At 37.5% G+C, this 20,884-nt stretch overlaps 1 protein-coding gene across 1 annotated transcript; it reads right to left on the reverse strand.

Annotated features, from left to right (window-relative positions):
• Positions 1-7,469: 7,469 nt before the first annotated feature.
• Positions 7,470-8,560, reverse strand: LOC145805786 (uncharacterized). The gene is made up of 3 exons (XM_082900998.1): positions 8,400-8,560; positions 7,864-8,145; positions 7,470-7,800 (listed from the first exon to the last, which is right to left on the reverse strand). Exons 1-3 carry the CDS (start codon positions 8,558-8,560, stop codon positions 7,470-7,472), a joined length of 774 nt encoding a protein of 257 aa, XP_082757124.1.
• Positions 8,561-20,884: the final 12,324 nt, after the last annotated feature.

Genomic DNA, 20,884 nt, shown 5'->3' on the forward strand with positions numbered 1-20,884 from the left:
CACCTTAATGCCTCATTCATGGGCCAATGAATGAGCATGCATTTTCTTGCTTTTAATGCTAGCATTTCAGAGCATCTTAGCCACTGTTTTGGCATGCATGGGGTCAGTTTGGGGCTGGTTTGGTCCATTGGGTATTGCATTACATAGCCCTTGTGTCGTGTCCCTCAATGCTTAAGGACTCCAACTTGCCATGCTCATGTTGTTTGCATGTTGTTGCATTGCATTATGTTTGCATGTTGTTGCATTGCATCTTGTTTGCATGTTGTTGCATGCTCATGTTGTTTGTTTGTTGTTGTTGCATTGTGTTTGCATGTGTGTTCCTTTGCATTGTGTTTGAATCGGATGTTAATCCAAACATGAGAAACGAGGAGCGTTTCATACTTGAAGTGATGAAACGCGCCTCATTTCTCGGTCGCCGACCCTCTTGATCAAGCATGACAGAGGTGGAGGCCCTTATGTGTTATTTGTGTGCATTCATTGACATTGACTTGTGCTACTTGGCCTCTTTGGCCATCATGTATTGATATGTGTGATTGGTGGCTCGAGAGCCAAGCACTACACTCCATTGAGCTTCAGACATGATAAGGAGTGTAGTTGCACACACATTTCCTTACAAATACACTGCCATGCCTCTATTTGTGCTCTATTGCAGCAAAAGGAGAAATTGGAGGAAGCAGTGGCTGATCGGCCATCAAATTTGCCGACCGGCCACCAAGGCTACCGATCGGCTATCAAAAGTGACCGATGGCCATCCCTCTTGGCCGACCATCCCTCAGCATGTTCCTAAGGTGGGTCAGAAACTTTTTGGAAGTTGGCATAATTTTCAGAAGTACAAAAGTGTGCAAACAGAGGCATCTTGTGGCAAGGTGGTGGATTTCCGGGAGGACGCGACCGAGCATGCATCCTTCACTGTTCAAGGCGGAGCTGTGGCATCCTAATTTAGATGCTTTTTCATACTTAGTTGGTTTTGTAACTTAATTAATTTTATTAATTAATTGGTTTGTAAATAATTAGTTTAATTGACGTAGCTAGTTAGCTTATTATTCGGACCCTCCGTCGAGAGGGCAAATTTTGTAATAAGTGTGTGTGTGTGTCTGATGCATGTCTTCCAACCTCATTTCTTTCTCCCTTTTACTTATCAGCTTTCGATGGTTAGTTTAGGGCATGTTTCAATTAGCATACTTATGTTTGCATGCATGCATCATTCTTTCGTCTTGCATGCACCGGGCTCGGCGCATCATTCAAACTGCATTGCATTTCAATACACTTTCTTGAATACGTGTTTCAAAGCATGTTATCAAGCGTTGCATTCATATGCCATCTTAGATAGCTGAGCCTATTCTAGTTGCATTTTTGCATGCGTTGCATTAGGCATCTTGTATAGTTAGGATCATGCATGATTTCTAATTAGCTTCTTTTTTGGCTCGGAGTACACTGTAAGTGTTTATGCTTTAGCATCCTTGCATGTGTGTAAGTGACTGCCATGATAGCATTCTTGCCATGAGGGTAATTGCTTAATTGATTAACTGAATGAATGCCTGTGGATGAAGGCTTCATTGCTTGAATTGAAACAATTCATCAAAATGTGCGTTTTAAGCCCACTTTGCGGAGTGGCAAAATCATGTTGTTTTCTAAGCCCACTTGAGGGTGGCAAATCCGCGTCTTAGCCTACTTGTGAGTAGCACTTTCAAACCATTTTCGAAAAACAAACATGAGATGTTTTGTTCCAATTCTTGCGATTGAGTCTATACTTGTATGTTGTGTGCATCACATAGTAAGTTAGCCAATAAACTAGAATAAAAACACATGTGTTTTCAAAAACAACATATCATGTTAGTAGAGGCCGATCTTTGATCGGGCGAGTGGGGGTGCTCATTTCAAGGCCTTCCCCTCTCGTACCCAAGTTCCCGAGCCGAGGCAACTTTGGTGATGATGGACACGTGGCCTTAGGCACGAGTCAGGGTTTCCTAAATTTTCCAAAAACAAAATATTTAGGTGGCAACTCTGAAATATGGCAAAGCAGTCCATGTTTGGTGCTTTTGATTAAAATCGATTTTCCAAAACGATTTGCCAGATTTGGACTCTTTGGTGATTTATCAGTCTCGCATTGCACTTTGTGAGATTAGATTCAGAGCCGTGGCAGGAGTCCGAACTGTAGTAGCTAGAACTACAATCCGCGCCCTCGCGCGCGGAGCGTAGTTCGGGCGGTCTACACCATGTCTTCCTCATCAAAGCTGATGTATTGAACCCTTTTATTATAGCTTTAGGGTGCCTTTTTCTTTTGCAACAGGATATTATTCAACACCCAAATTCCGGCTTCATCCACACCTTCTAATTCTAAGTGTATGCTATGATAATATTGATCAGTACTTAGATGGTCTTGGCATTTTACCGTCAAAGACTTGATATTGATCTCCACAGGAAGCACTGCATCATGACCATATACCAAAGCATATGGAGTAACTCTTGTACTTGATCTCTGGGAAGTCCTATAAGTCCACAACACATCTAACAAGTTATGCCAATCTCTAGGATTGTCTTTCACAACCTTTTGTATTCCCTTCTTCAAGGATTTGTTAGATGACTCTGTCTGACCATTTGATTGTGCATAATAGGGGGTGGAATTAACAAGGCTAATTCCATATTCTGCTATGAAAGGTTTTACTAGCTTTCCATCAAACACAATCCCATTGTCCACAATTATGGTCTATGGAATATCAAACCTATAGATTAAATCCTTGATAAAGTCAATTACATCTTTTGATCTACAGTCTTATAAGGCTTAGCTTCAACCCACTTAGTAAAGTAGTCTGTGGCCACTAAAATGAAACAATGTTGCTTCGAAGAAGGTGGGTAAATTTTCCCTATCATGTCCATTGCCCACCCTCTAAATGGCCAAGGCTTCACAACTGCATGTAGATCATTTATTAGAGCATACCTTATCATGCTATGCTTCTGACATGCCTAACAACCCTTTGCATACTCTATGCAATCCTTAAGGATAGTTGGCCAATAATAAGAATGCCTTCGAAGCAATCATTTCATTTTAACACCAGGCTGATGAGCACCACAAATACCTTCATGCACTTCAGCCATGGTAGTCAATGCCTCTTTTGGTCCTAAGCACTCCAATAGAAGACCATCTGCTCCTGTTTTATAAAGAGCATTACCATATACTATGAATTGCAATGACTATAGTTTAAGATTTCTACTGGCCTTCGAAGAAGGGCCAGTTAAATACGAAATGATTGGATGTCTCCAAACCTGTTCTTCCAAGTCATTTTGATTAGCTTCTACCAGTATACCTCGCTTTGCTAAAGGTGGCACTAGCTTTTGGTATGTTGCTTGACTCATATCTATTTGAGTACAATCCTTTCTTTTGAAATTCGAAGCCTTCTGGGCCATAACATTGGCCTTGTGATTCATAAATATTGGGATGTAAGTTACATTTGTCACTTGGAATTAAGAAGGCAAATGTACATCAACAACATGATATGGTAATAGGCTTGCACTTTGACATTAAAGACTCATTTTACTTGATTAATTACCAATTGAGAATCTCCAAATATGTCAACTACATGAGCCTATAAACTAATAAATATCTCAAGTCTCATAACCAAAGCTTCATACTTAGCTTGATTATTGGAACAAGTGGTCTCATCAATTCTGAAACTATGTGTGGTTTCTGCCCCCTTTGGTGACTTAATTACAACACATTCCAACTAGACCATTAGCTATGGATCCATCAAACCACATCTGCCATGGTTCTAAATCAATTGCGTCAAGTTCCATTATTTCTTGACTTTCTGTTTGACATGGATGATCAGCTTAGAAGTTGGCTAATACCTAACCTTTTACTACCTTCTGGGGGACATATTTCAAATGCAACTCTGACAAAGTTAGAATCCATTTGCCAATTCTTTCTCTTAATATAGCGTAGATAACGTATATTTAACCAAATATGTGGTTGCAATTACCAAGACAACAGTAGGCAAAAGATAATATCTTATTTTTTTTGCTCCAAAGTACAAGGCTAAACACAATTTCTCTATAGCTGAGTATTTACATTCACGAAAGTTTAAAAACCTACTAAAGCAATAGACTGCTTGCTCCTTGCCTTCTTCATTGTACTGAGCGAAGAAAACTCCCAATGATTCTTCAACTGTAGCAATGTATAACTTCAAAGGTTTGTCCTTCCTTGGGGGCATCAGTACTGGAGGCATGGCCAAATAGGCTTTTATTCCTTCAAAAGTAGCTTGATGTCATGTTGTCCACATAAACTCTTATTCATTTTTAACCTTAACCAAGAATGGGGGAAAAAAATTAGTTTTCCCAACAGTATTCAAAATAAACATTCGAAGAAAGTTAACCTGACCAAGAAATTTTTGTAATTCTTTCTTACTTGATGGACGTTTGGCTTCAATGATGGCTTTGGCTTTGTTCTGATCAATCTGTATTCCTTTCTTGTTCACTATGTACCCCAAGAAGTTTCCAATTGATACACTAAAAGCACACTTGAGTGGATTGAGCTTTAGCTTGAATTTCCTCATTCTTTCAAAGGCTGCTGTCAGATGGACTAGATGCTCTTCTATAGATTGAGATTTGACAACAATATCATCAATGTAGCATTCCAAGTATCTTCCAATGCGATCATGGAAGATAGTGTTCGTTGCCCTCTGATATGTTGCTCAAGCATTCTTTAGCCCAAATGGCATCTTGACCCATTCAAAGGTTCCAATATTACCAAGACACTTGAAGGCTATCTTGTGAATATCCTCCTTTGCTATGCATATCTGGTTGTAGCCAGAGTGTCCATCCATCATAGACAGGATACTATGTCCAGTTGAACTGTCTACCAGCAAATCAACTACAGGCATGGGGTACTCATCCTTTGGGGTTGCCAAATTTAGATTTCGACAGTCAATGCATACCCTCAATTTGTCATTCTTCTTTATCACAGGCACAATGTTGGATAGCCACTCAACATATCTAGTTGTTCTAATAAAACTTGCTTTGAGAAGCCTAGCAATCTCCTCTTTTACCTTCTGAACCACTGTAGGACTCATTTGTTTAGGTTTTTGCTTGTATGGCTTAAAGTTTGGCTTGACTAGAAGTCTATGCTCCACCAATGACCTATCCAATCTAGGTAGATCGTTGTATAACTAAGCAAAACAATCCTTATATTGTTTCAAGGTTGCCAATAACTGGTCCCTAGCAATGGGATCCAACCAAGCACTAATGTAGGTAGGTTGTTATATGAAGGTTCTCCTAAATTAATTTCTTCCAAAGGGTCTTGGTTCTGAGTACTTACAAATACTTCCTTTTCAGCTTCTTCTTGCTTTGAAACAACCTTTTTCTCTTGCTCTACCACAACCCATCCTGGTTCAACATCTTTATCTTCCTCTTCATAGACAAAGTCTATCCATAAAGTTTCTTCCTCTTGGATTTCCTGGACATTAGTCTCAATATCCAATGCATAGTACTTTCTTAGAGCCAAATGATTTGGTTTCCTATTGTTCATGGCTGTAGCCAAGCATCATGGTTTCCTTCTCTTCTTTCTGAAGTTTCTGGACTATAGCATCAATGTCCAATGTAAAGAACTTAATTAAAGCCAATGGTTTGGCTTTTTGATCCTCCTACCTACAACCACGCATTGTTGATATCTTTAATGATATACTCATCATCGGCACTTTCTTACACTAAGTGTTTCAAGTGTGCCACTTCTCATCAGCCGTGACTTCAGCTGTTATATCAGGTTTCCTCAGCACACTAAGTAGAACTACCCCCTCAGTGTGTAGTTTCACTTCTGTGAAATTTGCACATACAACGAAGGGCTATGGGTTTGCATTTATTTCTTTTGTCACTCTATTACTCAGGATTATCATCACTTTCTGATGTAAAGAGGAAGGCACACATTTGTTGGTGTGGATCCAATCTCAACCAAGTAAGGCATTGTACTTGGGATTGTTGTCTATGACAAAGAAGGCAGACATGCAGTCTCTTGTCCTCACACTCAGATTGATGAGCAGAATACCTTGAGCCATTTGTTTTACCCCAACAAAACCAGCAATGGTTGTACTTGTTGGGATTAACCTAGGGTTCCTCTTACCCAACTTCCTCAAGGATGAGCGAAGAAGCAAATTCACTACTGCCCCATTATCCACCAATACCCTGTTCATTTCTATCCCATCGAAATACGCCTTGATGTACAGAGGCTTAACATGCTGATTCATAGATACTGTGGGATATTCGAAATGATATGACAAGGTAACTATACTTACCTCTTCATTCTCTTCATCACTTTCCATAGGTTTAGCTACCTCGAACTCATCCTGGTCTATGAGCCCTCACTAGAGACTTCTATGGGGTCATTCTCTTAACCCTCCTGATTCACCTTTTCAGCTTGAAACTCTTGCGGCAACTGTTAGACCATATTGATTGGTATTCGAGAAAACAAGCCAAACTAGACCATTGGCTGCACTTGCTCCCCCTCTGTGTTGGTCTGACCTAATGCTTGTGACACATCCTCCATGTTGTACTCTGGGACCTCTAAGCTAGCAGGCTCTTTCATATTAGTCTGTTGTTGGTCTATCATGAATATAGACTTTGTTTGCTCTACCATGAAGGCCTCAAACATCTCTTCCTCAACTAATATTCTCTCCTGGCTAGGCTTAGCTCTTTCATATGTCTTTGCCTTATCATCACTCTCCAACAAGGCCTTTTCGAGGCCTGCCAAACTTGATTTTCCTTGGCTATTAGCTCAGCATGAACCTCAGCCAATTTTTCTTTGCTAGTTTGATTCCTGTTGGTCTTGGGAGTAGGTCTTGAACTTCCCTCTTCCACTAATTGTCCTCCTAGTTGTACCAAAGAAGCACCTTCACCAACTTCTTCTGGATCCTTTTAATATCGTGTAAACCTTCGTGGCATCTTTCTTCTTTGGGATCTAGAGATCACATGAACCTTGTTCGGTTCTTTTGTCTTTGGGTTTTTTAGCAAAACCCAATTGTTTGGAGCCATCAAAGGAGGCTTGATCATTCTGTTTTTACCTGTAAAGGCTTTTTCCTGGGTTGGTATCACTTTAGGTTTGTTTTGCATGACAAACTAGTCTGGTACTCATAGTACCCATGAACCCACCATGCCAGTAGTTATGCCTGTTGTTCTCATCTTCGAAGTCCAATCATTGGCCTTGGCTCCCTGTCTTGAGCCTAACTCAGGCTTACTTGTAGGTTTGTTGATCATCTTGTAGTAGTTTGGTGGCCTTGCTTCATACAATGGCCTCTTATCCCTTGACTGATTCTTGACTTCTGGTGGCACAACCAAAGGTGGTTGTTGCCTAGGACCACTTGGGTACATCTTCTTGTAGGTACCGGATGGCCTACACTCCTTCTGCATGTCCTTGTAATGGTGTTCCCATCAATTGGGAGCCCTTTCAGCCATTTATAGCTCAACCTGCACCTTGGACACATCTATTACATCACTATTGCTTCGATTGAATCATCATTGAGAGTTTTGGTTTCTTCGCTAGAGCCATCCTCTTGGCCTATGAAGCTCTTTCTACTTGCTGGTGAGCCTTGAGTAGTCTTCCTAAAGGCTGCTTGACTGGCAACATGCATCTGCACATCGACTTCATCCAATTCCTTCAAGGAACAGCTCTTTTCCACAGCATGGGCAAGGAAGTCTGGCACACCAACACTAGCCGTTGCTTTTCTAATCTCAAGAAATGGATTTGTGTCAATCCCCATTGCCTTTTCTGTTTTGGCTGGAAACTTTAACCTTCCTTTCTGAACTTGCTCTTGAATCCTGTCTCAAAAAACAATACAGTTTTTAGTTGGGTGAGACCAAGAGTTATGCCATTTACAGTACATTATGCCTTTAATTTCTTTTGAAGTTGGGATTTTAACCCCCTTAGGCAATTTTAGAAACTGTGCTACTAGTAAATTATCAAATATTTCATCTGCTTTTGATACATCAAAAGAATATTTCCTGTGTAGGTCTTTCTTTTTAAATTGATGATCAATAGTTGTATCCTTTTGAATTAATGCTTCACAAGTCAATTCACCTAAAAAAAATGCTTTACAAGTCACGGGCTCCTTTCCTATGATCTTTGCTACATCAATCTCAAAGTTAGGGTCCCTATAATAGGTCCTACAAGATACATTACCACGATCTTATTCTTCTTCAAGGAGAGTTTCATATCTAGTGACCTTATAAGTTAGTTCTATTAGGTCTTGAAACTCTATTGAGTCAAACTTCTTTTGAAGCCTAAGCTCTAAGCCATTTTGCGCCAACCTCACAAATTTATGTTCAGGTAATATGACCCTACATTTTTTTTTTTTTTTTGTGCTCTTTTAAATCTGGCAATGAATTGAGCAACCTTCTCCTTAGGTCTTTGGCTCAACCTTGCCAAGTCTGCCGTAAATACTTCATGCCCTATTTGAATTAATTGGGCCTGAAACACTTCTTCCATTTGTTGCCAGGTCTGAATAGAACCAGGTGTAAGGTTTGTATACAAGACAAAGGCTGCCCCAGTTAAAGAATTTGGAAAGAGCCTTAACTTCATGTTGTCATTGTTGGTGAACTGTCACTACCCTGTAAATCTTGTAATATGCTTAATAGTTGATTGGATTCCATTCCCATAAAAGAGGACAAAGACTGGTATCTTATACCCCCTTGGGTATTCATGTAACCTATCTATTCATTCTGGGTAAGGTTTTCTATAGACAGGGGTCTGGACCCCTCCGGCCATAGGTCAAAAAATTTCTCTAACGATGTCAGTAATTTGGCCCCTAGGTGCAACATTTTGTGCTGGTTGGACCACTATTGGAGGAGCAGGCATTGGAGGAGCTCATTGTGCTTGAAGCCCTCTTGGTCCATGTACAGGCACATTTGGGACTGGTTGTCCCTAGGGAATGGGCTATCCCTGTTGTGCTGGTTGATGTTGAGGGTATGGTTGTCCCCTTGGGGCAGGCATTTGTCCCACAAAAGGTGCTGAGAAGGGAACCATTAGAGGAGGAACAAGAGTTGTTTCTCTTCCAATTGCAGGAATTCCTTCCAACCCCCCCGGCTGTAAGTTCGAACACAAGATTAGTGGATACCCAAGTGCCAGACATAGGTTCAAACACAGGATTTGAAAACATTCGAATGTCATTTCCTTATGTCAGTCATGGCCCACCAATGTGCGTGGTTTCATTGGTAGGAAAAGGTATGCTCTTACTCATTAGTGGTCTTCATTAGTGGTCTGGGAGGAGCTTTGTACCATGATTAAGGCACAGGTGGTGGTCTCTTATGATTTTGATTATTAGCTTGATCACTAGTTTGTCCATTACTTTGCACAAGCTATTTATCTCGAGTCAATCTTTGCTGAAGTATGTTTGCATTTTCTTCAATATGTCTAATGGCAGGTTGTTGATAGGAGTTCATTCGATCCACAAAGGATGTTGCCCATCTTTCCATTATATGCATTAATTACTGTCCCAGAACATCATCCAATGCTCCCCATGGATTCGTTGGTTGGGTAAATAGAACAATTGAAGGTTTAGTTTCATGGCCCTGTCCAACATTTTGGACGTGTGTTGCATATCCTGAAGTGATGGTCACTTCGACCAATTGTGTAAGATCACTTAAAACAGGCACATCTATAGGATGTGACTCAACATTATCCTTTAGGTTATATGCTTCTAGATCTCCTTTTACACCTTATACTAGGCATTCATTTTCTCCATGTCTCCTACGTCCAGCCATTATAATGGTACTCCCACCGGGGGTGCCAATAATATATTTGGCTTTTCTGGCTGTTGAAGGTTAGAAATGTAAGTAAAGCATGCCAGCAATGATCAATAAGTCCTTACAAAAATAGTAAATGCCAACCAATTAATCAGATAATTGCTTTGAAGTCTTTTTAGCCTCAATGAATAAGAGTTTTACTAGTTGCTTGTTTTAGAAGAAAACTCAGAAGAATTAATCAAAAGAGTAAAAGAAGAAGGGAGAGAACAGTGTTAGAAATTGAATTTCATTAAGTACACAAATGTTTACAATAGTACCTTTACACTTCCACAGCTTCGAATGGAATTACAGCAACGAACAGACTAACTCAAAACTACTCCTAAGAAAATGAAATGCACTACGGGAAAGTAAAGAACTAGAAGGGAAAATATAAAGTAAACAAACTGGTTTCTTGATCTGGTTCGGGTGTCCTCTTCTATCAAATTTCTCCTCTATTTATATGCTCTGGTCGTAACCGTCGAAGTGCTTGATAATCGTCGAAGTGGATGATAACAGTTAGAGCAACCTCCATGATCATGGGACATGGTTACAAGCATTTTGCATCCACTAAGCTATCTCTTGCATTTGGGATTCCTTCATAAATTTGAATTTGAATCTTCAAGAACCGTTTAGCCACGTCACCTTGCTTCTTTCGATTATTCCAGTACTTCGCAGATCCATTGCCATTGATATAATTTGCCACATGTCCTGTAATGACTGGAGACCTTCACTAATTCTTCAAGTTACCCCTGATGGACCACATGTCAGGCTGTGATTGGCTAATACAAAATATATGGCCAACAGATACCTAAGGCTTTTCAATATGCATATTTAGTACACGATTAACACTTGAATAAAGCTTAGAAAGATTAGGAAACATTAATATTAGCCATGAATAGTTAGGGACATCCGAAGTATGTCTTTGGCACACGATTTGTACGTGATTCACATGTAGAAAAGTTTAGCACTAAATAACTTGAATATGAATTAGAAAGCATTTGGCACTTAGACCACTTTAATTAATCTAAAACTTTCAGGCATAGTCAAGTTTGAGAAGAAGTTAGAAAACAATTAACCAAGTAATTAGACAACCAATTTGTTATATGTACATGTATGAGTTAGGGATTTCAATGCTTTGCTCTTGTTTTGTAGGTTAAGCTTTGAAAAAGTTACACCCTTATTCTGAGAGCCATTTGTGAGTAGTAGTATAGTAAAGTTATGTTTTTTAAAATTACGATTTGAAATGCAAACATGTGATATGTTTAGAAAGTTATATTGTGTTTTGTTATGAATGAGCATCATACACTTTTGTATCAAGTAATGCGATGAAATCTTGTGTTATGCCAGTTATTGGGAATCATGCCAATAACTCTTGTACTAACTAAGCTCCTTGCCACCTATTGTGGATTACTTGCCAAGTTATGAGAATGTCCATCACTACGTAAATGTATGCAAGCTATGTTTTGTTAACATATGAAAATTATGCTATATTCGAAATGAGCTTGTGTTTGGTTTTGATGAAATACCTCGGTGTTCATTCATTAACCACTTTAATATATTGCTATTCACTGGGCTTTGGCTCACCCCTCTCCATTATATATATATATATATATATACGTAGGTGATGAAGAGTTCAAGCACCAAGGAAAAGTTTAGTTAGAAGTCAATTTTATATGCTTGCACCGGGTTTGTAAAGTTATGTTACAAGTAATGTATTTTATTATTTGGTCATATAATAGTATAGTTAATAATTCAAGAAGAATGTATGCTTTCATTTCATATAGATATACACTACTCTGAATGGATGTTCTAAATGGACTCAATATAAGAAATTTAAAGGCTTCTGCAGCCACTTAGTTAATTTTGCCCCAATTATGTTCAGAGTCCAACTTGATTTTATTTAGTAGGCCTTTAGTAGTCAGAGATTGCTGGCCGGTCACCACACCAGCCTGTTTAGGCATGGGTTTGGGGTCGTGACACTCTTTCTCTTGAATGAAACTTCCAAATGAGCCAAATGATCTTCAAAGGATTAAGACTTTACTATAATGTCATCAATATAACATTATAAAAATCCCCTAATTAGACCATGAAAGACAGTATTCATGGCTCTTTGATAAGTTGTCCCATCATTTTTTAACCCAAACGACATCTTTACCAATTCGAAAGTTCCCAAATTGCCTAGACACCTAAAAACTGTTTTGTGGACATCTTCCTCATTTATATAGATCTGGTTCTATCCAGAATGACCATCTATCATAGACAAAATGGTGTGTCCAACTAATCTATCCATAAGTAAATCTACTACTAGTATTTGGTATTTCCTCAATGATAACCAGTTGTGCAGAGATTGTAGCTAACACCCCGTCTTACTCACGACATACAACTTTTATCTCAAGTCTGTCTAGATCTTGTCGAAGTTCCTTTCAGTCGGTAAGTAAATACGCCAAAGTTCCTATATTCTTTCTATTCAATGCATCTGCCACTGTATTAGCCTTACCCGGATGGTAATGGATCTGCAAATCGTAATCGTTGATCAATTCAAGCCATCGCCTTTGTCGCATGTTTAATTCTTTCTGGGTGAAGAAATACTTCAAGCTTTTGTGGTCTGTATACACCTCACACTTAACCCCATACAAGTAGTGGTGCCAGATTTTCAATATAAATACAACAATGGCAAGTTCCAAATCAAGTATTGGGTAATTCTATTCATGCGATTTTAGTTGTCGGGACGCATAAGCAATCACTTTGCCATTTTGCATTAAGACACAACCCAAACCTCTATAAGATGCATCACTAAAAATTACAAACCCTTCAGTACCTAACGGTAAGGTGAGGATTGCAGCTGTAGTCAATCTCATTTTCAATTCTTGGAATGCAGATTCCCTCTAATTCATCCACACGAATGGTTCTCCCTTTTGAGTCAATTGTGTCAATGGTACAGCAATCTTAGAAAAGTCTCTGACAAATCTCCGATAGTTACTTGCCAAACCCATGAAACTACAAATTTCTGTTACATTAGTCAGAGTAGGCCAATTAACAATTGCCTAAATTTTTTGTGGATCAATAGATATCCCCTCTCTATTAATGACATGCCCCAAAAATGTAACCTCATTCAACCAAAACTCGCATTTCTTAAATTTTTCAAACAGTTGTATCTCCCTGAGTGTTTGAAGGATTATTCTCTGGTGTCGTTCATGTTCTTCCTCACTCTTTGAACAAATCAAAATGTCATCAATAAAAACCACAACAAATTCATCCAAAAATGGTTTAAAGATTTGATTCATTAAATCCAAGAAGGCTACAAGTGTTTTGTAACTTTGAAAGGCAAGACTAAAAGTTCATAGTGTCCATACCTAGTCCAGAAAGTAATTTCCTTTATTTCCTCAACCTTAACCTTCAACTAGTGGTATCGTGATCTCAGATCAATCTTTGAAAATATGTGAGGCCCCTGTAACTGATCAAACAAATCATCAATTTGAGGCAAAGGATATTTATTGTGAATGGTTACCTTGTTGAGTTCCCAGTAGTCAATACACAAGCGGAATGACCTTCTTCTTCACAAGCAACACAAGTGCACTCCACGGTGATGTGCCCGACCGGATGACTCCCTTAACAAGTAAGTCCTGCAACTGAACTTTCAATTCTTTCATTTCAGTGGTTGACGTACGGTATGGAGTTTTGGATATGGGTTGAGTACCCGGTATCACATATTACAAATTCAATTTCTCTATCAACTAATTGCCCAAGAAACTCTTATGGAAACACATCAGAAAAATCTTTTACAGCCGATATATCATCTGAAACAACATTTGTAGTTTGACCATTCAATATACTACACAAATACCCCTGGTGCCCTTTGTTAATCAAGTTATGAGCCTTCATTGCAGAAATTAAGTATGGTGGGGGAACTACACCTTTCCCCTCAAAATAAAACTCGCTTTTGTCCTGGAGGTCAGAATATTACTCATTTCAAGGCACAATCAATGGTCGCATAATATTTGAATAGCCAGTCCATACCCAAAATAATGTAAAAATGAGTCATATCCAAGGGTAATAAATCAACATACAAAGTGGCATTCTTAAGAAAAATTTCACATGCACGGTAAACAGTTGAGCATAGTATAGATCCTCCCAACAGTGATGACACACCTAGTATATATTTCAAGGTTTCCAAAGGTCTATTCAATTTATGAGCAAATAACATAGAAACAAACGAATGGGTAGACCTTAAATCAATCAAAACATACGCATACTGCCCACAAATAGAGAGTGCACTTGAAACTACAGTTTCTACATTTTGAGTGTCCCCTGAAACAAGTGCAAAAACCCTTCCTTGTCTCTGATTATCCCTCTTTGTTGTCGGAGTTGCATTGGCCCTTACATTTGGTGTCGATCTAGTTGAGCTTGTAGCACCTAGGTTATCACGCTGTCATGGTTGTGGACATTCCCTCTCTATGTGTCCCATCTTTCCACATAGAAAACAATCCCCTGTAGTCCAATAACATACATCTCGGTGCTTTCTCCCATAATCTAGACAAATAGGTGCTGAATTACCACTCCAACTTAAATTACTTGACTTTCCCGAATTTGCTTTCTTAGTCATTGTTGAGGTTGCCCCTTGTTCACATTCACATTCTGCCTTTTACCCTTCCATTCAAAATCCCGATTACGAGCGACCATGTTTTCCTCTGACATGAGATCCCTATCTAAAACATCAACATACCTGGGTAATTTCAATACATTAATTCTTTCAGGAATGGAGTCGTGAAGACCTTCTTCAAATTTCCTGGCCTTTTTGTAGTCTATGTCCACCATATGCGGTGCAAACCGTGCTAGTTCAGTAAACTAAGCTTCATACTCTGCCACTATTTTATTTCCTTGCATTAACTGTTCAAACTCCTATACTTTTCTCTCCCAAACACACTGCAGGAAGTATTTCTCATAGAAAATATCTAAAAATCGAGCCTAACTAATTCCCATGTTAGCATCTCATGCTAACATCCACCATCTTCTTCTATCATCTTCTAAAATGAATGTGGCCAATAGAACTTTTTGTGTCTCTGTGCATGGAAACACCTCAAATAATTTCTCGATCCCCAACACCCAGGCCTTAGCCTTTAGTAGATCAACTCCCCTATGGAACAAGGGTGGTTTCATCTTTTTGTTGGTGAGGGCGATGGTTCGGTCATCTGTTTGATGGTCTTGTACCAGTGGTACGGGCATCGGAGGTGGGGTTGGTGGTTGTTGTTGCGGCCATTGTTGTTGTTATCTTAGGCTTTCTACCATATCATGCATCATTTTTTCCATCCAATCAAGTCAGTCGGAGGTGGACTCCTCCAATCCATCCCCTCTTGTTATCACCATTATCTATATGAAACTTATATTGCAACAAACGCATTGTATGCACACATACATATACACATTTTCAAAAGTTACCTCATTCTGATATTCAAATGAAAATGAATGCAATCCTTAAGTCTTTTCTATACCCTTCATTGCTCAATGGACAAGTGAGTGAGGTATAACTCATGCTCTGATACCAAACTGTCATGATCCAAAACCGTCCCTACAGGTTTAGGCTGTGACCATCCAGTAATCTCGGATTACCTTCGGCCTCAATGACAAAACAACTATAATATAATAACGGGGGCACTGTAGAAGCAATATTAAAACATAACTATGTCCATCGAGCAGTGCATACATGAAATTTTCACAAGTAATTACAACTTCATCCTTCTTCCATAGATATGAACACATAGTTACATCATAATATCTTAGACACTTATACAAAAGATCATACATAACAAGTGTTCAAATAACAAAAGAGAACAAAACAAAATAACTTTAAAAGTAGAGTTGACACAGCTTGGCTTTACATGAGTCCAAGTGTGATAACCCAACCCGTATGTTGTTTAATTATGCATATGATTATGTGTTTGATATGAATTTTCAAGTTTAAGTATGTGAACTATGTGATTTTGGAATTATATATGTTGAATGTAGAAATATCTGTTGCAATTACAACTTTGAACTAAAATTGAGAGCCTTAGAGGCGCCAGAAACCAAAACCAACTTCATATCTGTGTTTAGCATGATTTTTAGAGCCTACAGAGAAATTTTATAAAATTATGCTTCGTAATGATTTAAATAAGTTTAATTGACCTAACTATATACATATAGCTTCTTGTGTTCATCATTTTGAGACCTTTGCTAGAGAGTGAGTTAGAGAGAGGAAGAGGAGAAGCTAGGGATTTGGAGGAGATTCAAGGGGCAAACCCTGGATTTGAGCTGAGGTATGGAAATCGACTTAGAATTCTTGTATACAACTCATATTTTGCTTGAAATCAAGAAGGATTTGAAGATTCAACACTTATATGAGTTAGGGTTTGGAAATGTGTAATTGTTTGAACTAAATTCAAGAAGTGGAACCTTAATCTCTGAACCTTTGTTTGATTTGAGTTTAATCTTGTGAATCATTCATGAAATGAGCTCTAGATTGTTGATTTGTTAAAAGATCATCTATGTTTATATGTATTGTGGGCTTGATCATGTGATTTATGAATGTATGAAAAAGATGAGACCTTGATTTTATAATTGAAGCAAGATTGATGTGTTTGAGTTGTAATTACGCATGAATCATGTTAGCATATCATGTGTTTAAGTGGTTCTTGCATGAATTTTGGGCTTGAAAATGAGTTTGGAAGCTTAAGGTTGAATCAATTTTTAGACTGTCCAGAAAAGCCCAAAACCACACGTACGGAGCCCACAACCGCACGTGCAGAAAACATAACAAATCTAAGCGTCGCTACTACATTCATTGCACGTGCGGAAAACATAGGGAAAACCTGTCTTTTTCTGTCAAGTTCTCCGACCCTCTAAATCTGTTTATGAGCATGTTTTGACCCTTCGCAAAGCTTAACAATGAATGGAAAATGAATGAATCGTAAAACAAAGAAATAAAGGAAAATGCTAAGAATTGAATGAATTGTGGAAGAGTATTGTGCTCACATAATATGCTTTCTTTTAATTCAAGATTATTCATTTGATTCTCTTTACTTTACTATTATTCATTGAGCGTCGCTCACCGCCTATGTTGTATGTGTGTAGATGATCAACATGGAGGTCAACCTTAGAGTCCACTTCAAGAGTTATTTTGCGAACCCATTGAGTCAAGCGTCCAAGATGGAGCTTTTGCCTTTGACTCACATCATGCTTTGACTTTTGTTTTGTTTTGCTCAATGGTCTTGGGTTATGTGAACCATATGTGAACCATATGTATGGCATTCTCTTTGGTACATTAGTTTTTGCATGGACATGTAATTATGTGAATGTGCTATGCTGTAAGCTGTATAATTTTGATCATTTTGGCATGGCTCAATGGATTTTTTCATTTGTGTTATGCTTCCGCTTATGGCCCCCTTATTGTAATTATTCTGTATGTTTGTTTAAGGCTGAAACTAATCAAGTGATTACTAGCTGGTCATGATGCTAAACTTTTAGGGGCGAGTTTGGGTCATGACACCAAGATCGCTCCATCACGGAGGAGCTCCAAAGTGGCTTTGCTGAAGGGTGGACTCCCGAGGTTGCTCTAAACTCGACGCTCCTCTTGCTCACCTACATATATATAGGGGAAGGGGGTGAGCTAAAGCCCATTGAGTAATACCAGTATAAAGAGGTTTAATGAATGATGTCTATTGTAGTTCAAAATCATATCATATGAGTTGGGAAGTAAAGCATAAATGAGTACTTGTCATATCAAAGTTCTCAAATCTTATTCATATGTGGTACATCCAATAGTGCAAAACAAAGGGCCCGAAGGCATAACCAAGGGACCACATGGGTCTAACAAAGGGACCATCTAGGTCAAGCAAAGGGACCACTTGGGTCAACATCAGAGATCTCTATGCATAGATAACAAAGGGCCACAATATTGTTGCCCTCAGGCGAGGGCCTTATTAACGAAGGGCCGCAATATTGTTTTCCCTAGGTGAGGGACTTATAGCAAAAGGCCAAGGTATTGTTACCCCAAGGTGTGGGCTATACTAAGGATGCCACAACTACTTTACAAAAGAGACAATCATTCATTCTTATCAAAGTAACATTTCAAAATAACAATCTTACAGTTAATCAAAATACATTTACAACATATCTTTATGAAGATACTATTCACCGTGGGCTAGTATAGATGTTGGACCTCAATTGACCACCTACACAAACACATAACACAGATACACATTGAAGCACACGTTCTCGAAAGATAACGTATCGTAATACGATTCTACGTGTGTTTCTATCTTATACCATAGCTAAGGATGCTTAAGAATGCTTAAAAGGGCATGAAGATGCAAATATGCACTTAGAAGTATATTTCAAAAATGCTGAAAACAGGGCAGTTCGCTCAAGCGCACCTTTGGTCCCTCGAGCAGTGTGGCCTATCTGCAAAAGTACTGGATGCTGTCAAAGTAAGCTCAATGTTTGCTAGAGCCAAGTGCTGAACAAAGTTGAATTTGCTCGAGCGCACACTTGGCCGCTTGAGCCAACTGGAAATATCTGCAAAAATACTGAGAGCATGCAAAGTGTGGTTGAGCAATGACTTCATCACTCGAGCAAAGTGAACGAATTCTGAAATTTTTAGAACTAGATTTGAAGTTCAAAAATGCAATTCTCATGCTCCTAACTTGCGTGGCTTGGCTCAAAAGGATAAAAACTCCTTATAAAGCATAAATGCATGGAAATTATGTAACCATGATCTCAAATTCTCTTCCAATTCCCCCAAAACAAAGCTCCAAATTCAATGTTCTTGTCATGCATGTATAGAATTCAATTCTTTTGTTCACAAAGCATGTTCATATGAGATGTTAAGTGTAAAATCATGAAAAATCTTTAAAAACAAGAAGTGTGAGTCTCATACATGTATGAATTTGCTGGGAATCACGCTTGAAAATGATGAATTGTGCATGCATGTACCCAATTAGCTTAGGCTCACTAAATTTATACTTATTCTAACTCTTTTCTTTCAAATTCATGTAGATGATTCTACAAACTAAGTGAATTCATCTTTCTACATGGATTATCTTCATGAATTATGGTCAAAGATCATACCTAGAGCTTGAATTTTGATGATTGCTAGCTTAATCTTTTCAATCTCTCTTTGATTCTCTTGAATTCCTCCTTTCTCTCTCTAAAATGTTGAGCACTCAACTCCCTCTATAGTTTTCAACTCAAAAAGATGATGAAATGAACTCCTAAGCATGATTAAAGGATATATACAAGTAGATTAATGTTAACCTAATCAAATGGGATTAAGACTAACTAATCAAATTTAGTTCTAATTGATTTTAATTGAGTTAATCTAATTATTTTGATCCGAATCAAATTTTAATTAAACTTACCATATGGTTCTAAATAATTCAATTAGCCTATTGAACTAGTCAATTTCGGTTTCAGATTCCGTTTGGGCTTTCAAATTCGAATTCTAAGTTGATATTCTAACAAATAATTCACAAACAAACAGATAAGTATTAATTAAGCATATAATCATGCAAATATACTCAATGAAATAATATATAAAAATAATACCTATGTTGGAGTCGTCACAGTAATGTTTAATTTAAGTGTGTCATTTTCTATTTGATTACTATTATATAGTATCCTAAATTTTATATTATGATTTTTCTATTTTCAATTTGTTCAATTGTTAAAATGTTAAAAAGAGTTGTATTTTTTACATTTCACTGTTTTTAGAAGGTTAATATTGTTAATTTGTATAAGTTGTAATTTTTATAGCCATAAATATTATAGGGCTATTATATGTTACCAAAATATTCACTTCCTATGTGACTTTTTATTTAATCTGGTTAGTTCTATTATATAATAAATAATATGGAACCTACACATACATGCGATTTTGATTGCATCAATATATTTAAGAAGTGAAATAAAGTAGTGAGAAAAAATAGTGATGAATAGTATTTCTCTAAATTTATATTGGAATATTGTCCTTAAAACTAGATTGTGTAATTTGCATTACCGAAATATATAATTGTTAAATCATTGCAAAATTTATACATTTATTCTTTAATTTGCATTACGTTAAGGAGTATCGTTTGCATCAGGAGTGCCATTAGGCAAGGGTTATTCGCTAGTTAATTTATAATACTTATGGACTTATATTTTATTTTTGTAATCCTTTCAAGGATTAAATAGGTTTGAATTAATATTTTTAAAAAATTAATAGATTCAATCAATAGTTCAAAAATTAAGTTGACTTGATTTATATAATTTAAAAACTTAATAGACTCAATCAATAGTTCAATCATTAAATAAACAATTTGACAATAGTTCAGAGGTAAAAAGTGAAATTAACCAATTAACAAATTTAAGATTAAACACAAGCTTATGGTTGATTTGGGAAGTGACTTTATATATATATATTTTATCTTTTTAACTAAAATATGAGGTGAAGAAATCAATAATATATTTGAAAAGACATTTTTGACTTTTTAATAACTTTTTTTAAAAAAAATATTTTGACCAAAATATTTAGTTTTCAAATTTGGTCGTAGAGTTCAAACGAATCTTTATTTTATTTATTTATTTATTTATTTATTTTTTTGAGACAACTAATTATTTGGGGGTCCTAGATGGAAGCACTGTGCTGAAATGTTTCCATCCGAGATGTTTGTTTAGTCATTCAAAAGACAACTTTATAGTAAAATTTAGAGGTGATGAAATTCCCACAAGCTATAATTAATTAGATGTAGTTTAAACAAGGAAGGATGTTTTGTTCTTGCTCAAGTGAAATTGGTAGGACATATTCCAAATAACATGTGACATGTCGTTCACCTGAGGGGTCACAATGTCCCCTAAGTGTACTCAGGGGTCACACCCAATAGTGTGTCGGCACCAATCCTGTTGTTCGTGATTGGGACGGAAACTCCAACTTTTTCAACGGTGCATGCATGCGGGCCTACTTGACGAGTTGATGATTCATTAAGAAAAGACATTGCAAAAATATCACAATAACAAAATAAATTTTAAATTTTGTTAATTCATTTCTCGTATTTTAAACATTATTTTAATGTAAACTATTTATCCAATTTATCTTCTTGTTTTGAAATTA

The sequence above is a fragment of the Camellia sinensis genome, chromosome 13, assembly GCF_055761805.1.
Source record: "Camellia sinensis isolate YWXY chromosome 13, ASM5576180v1, whole genome shotgun sequence".
Classification (NCBI taxonomy): Eukaryota; Viridiplantae; Streptophyta; class Magnoliopsida; order Ericales; family Theaceae; genus Camellia; species Camellia sinensis.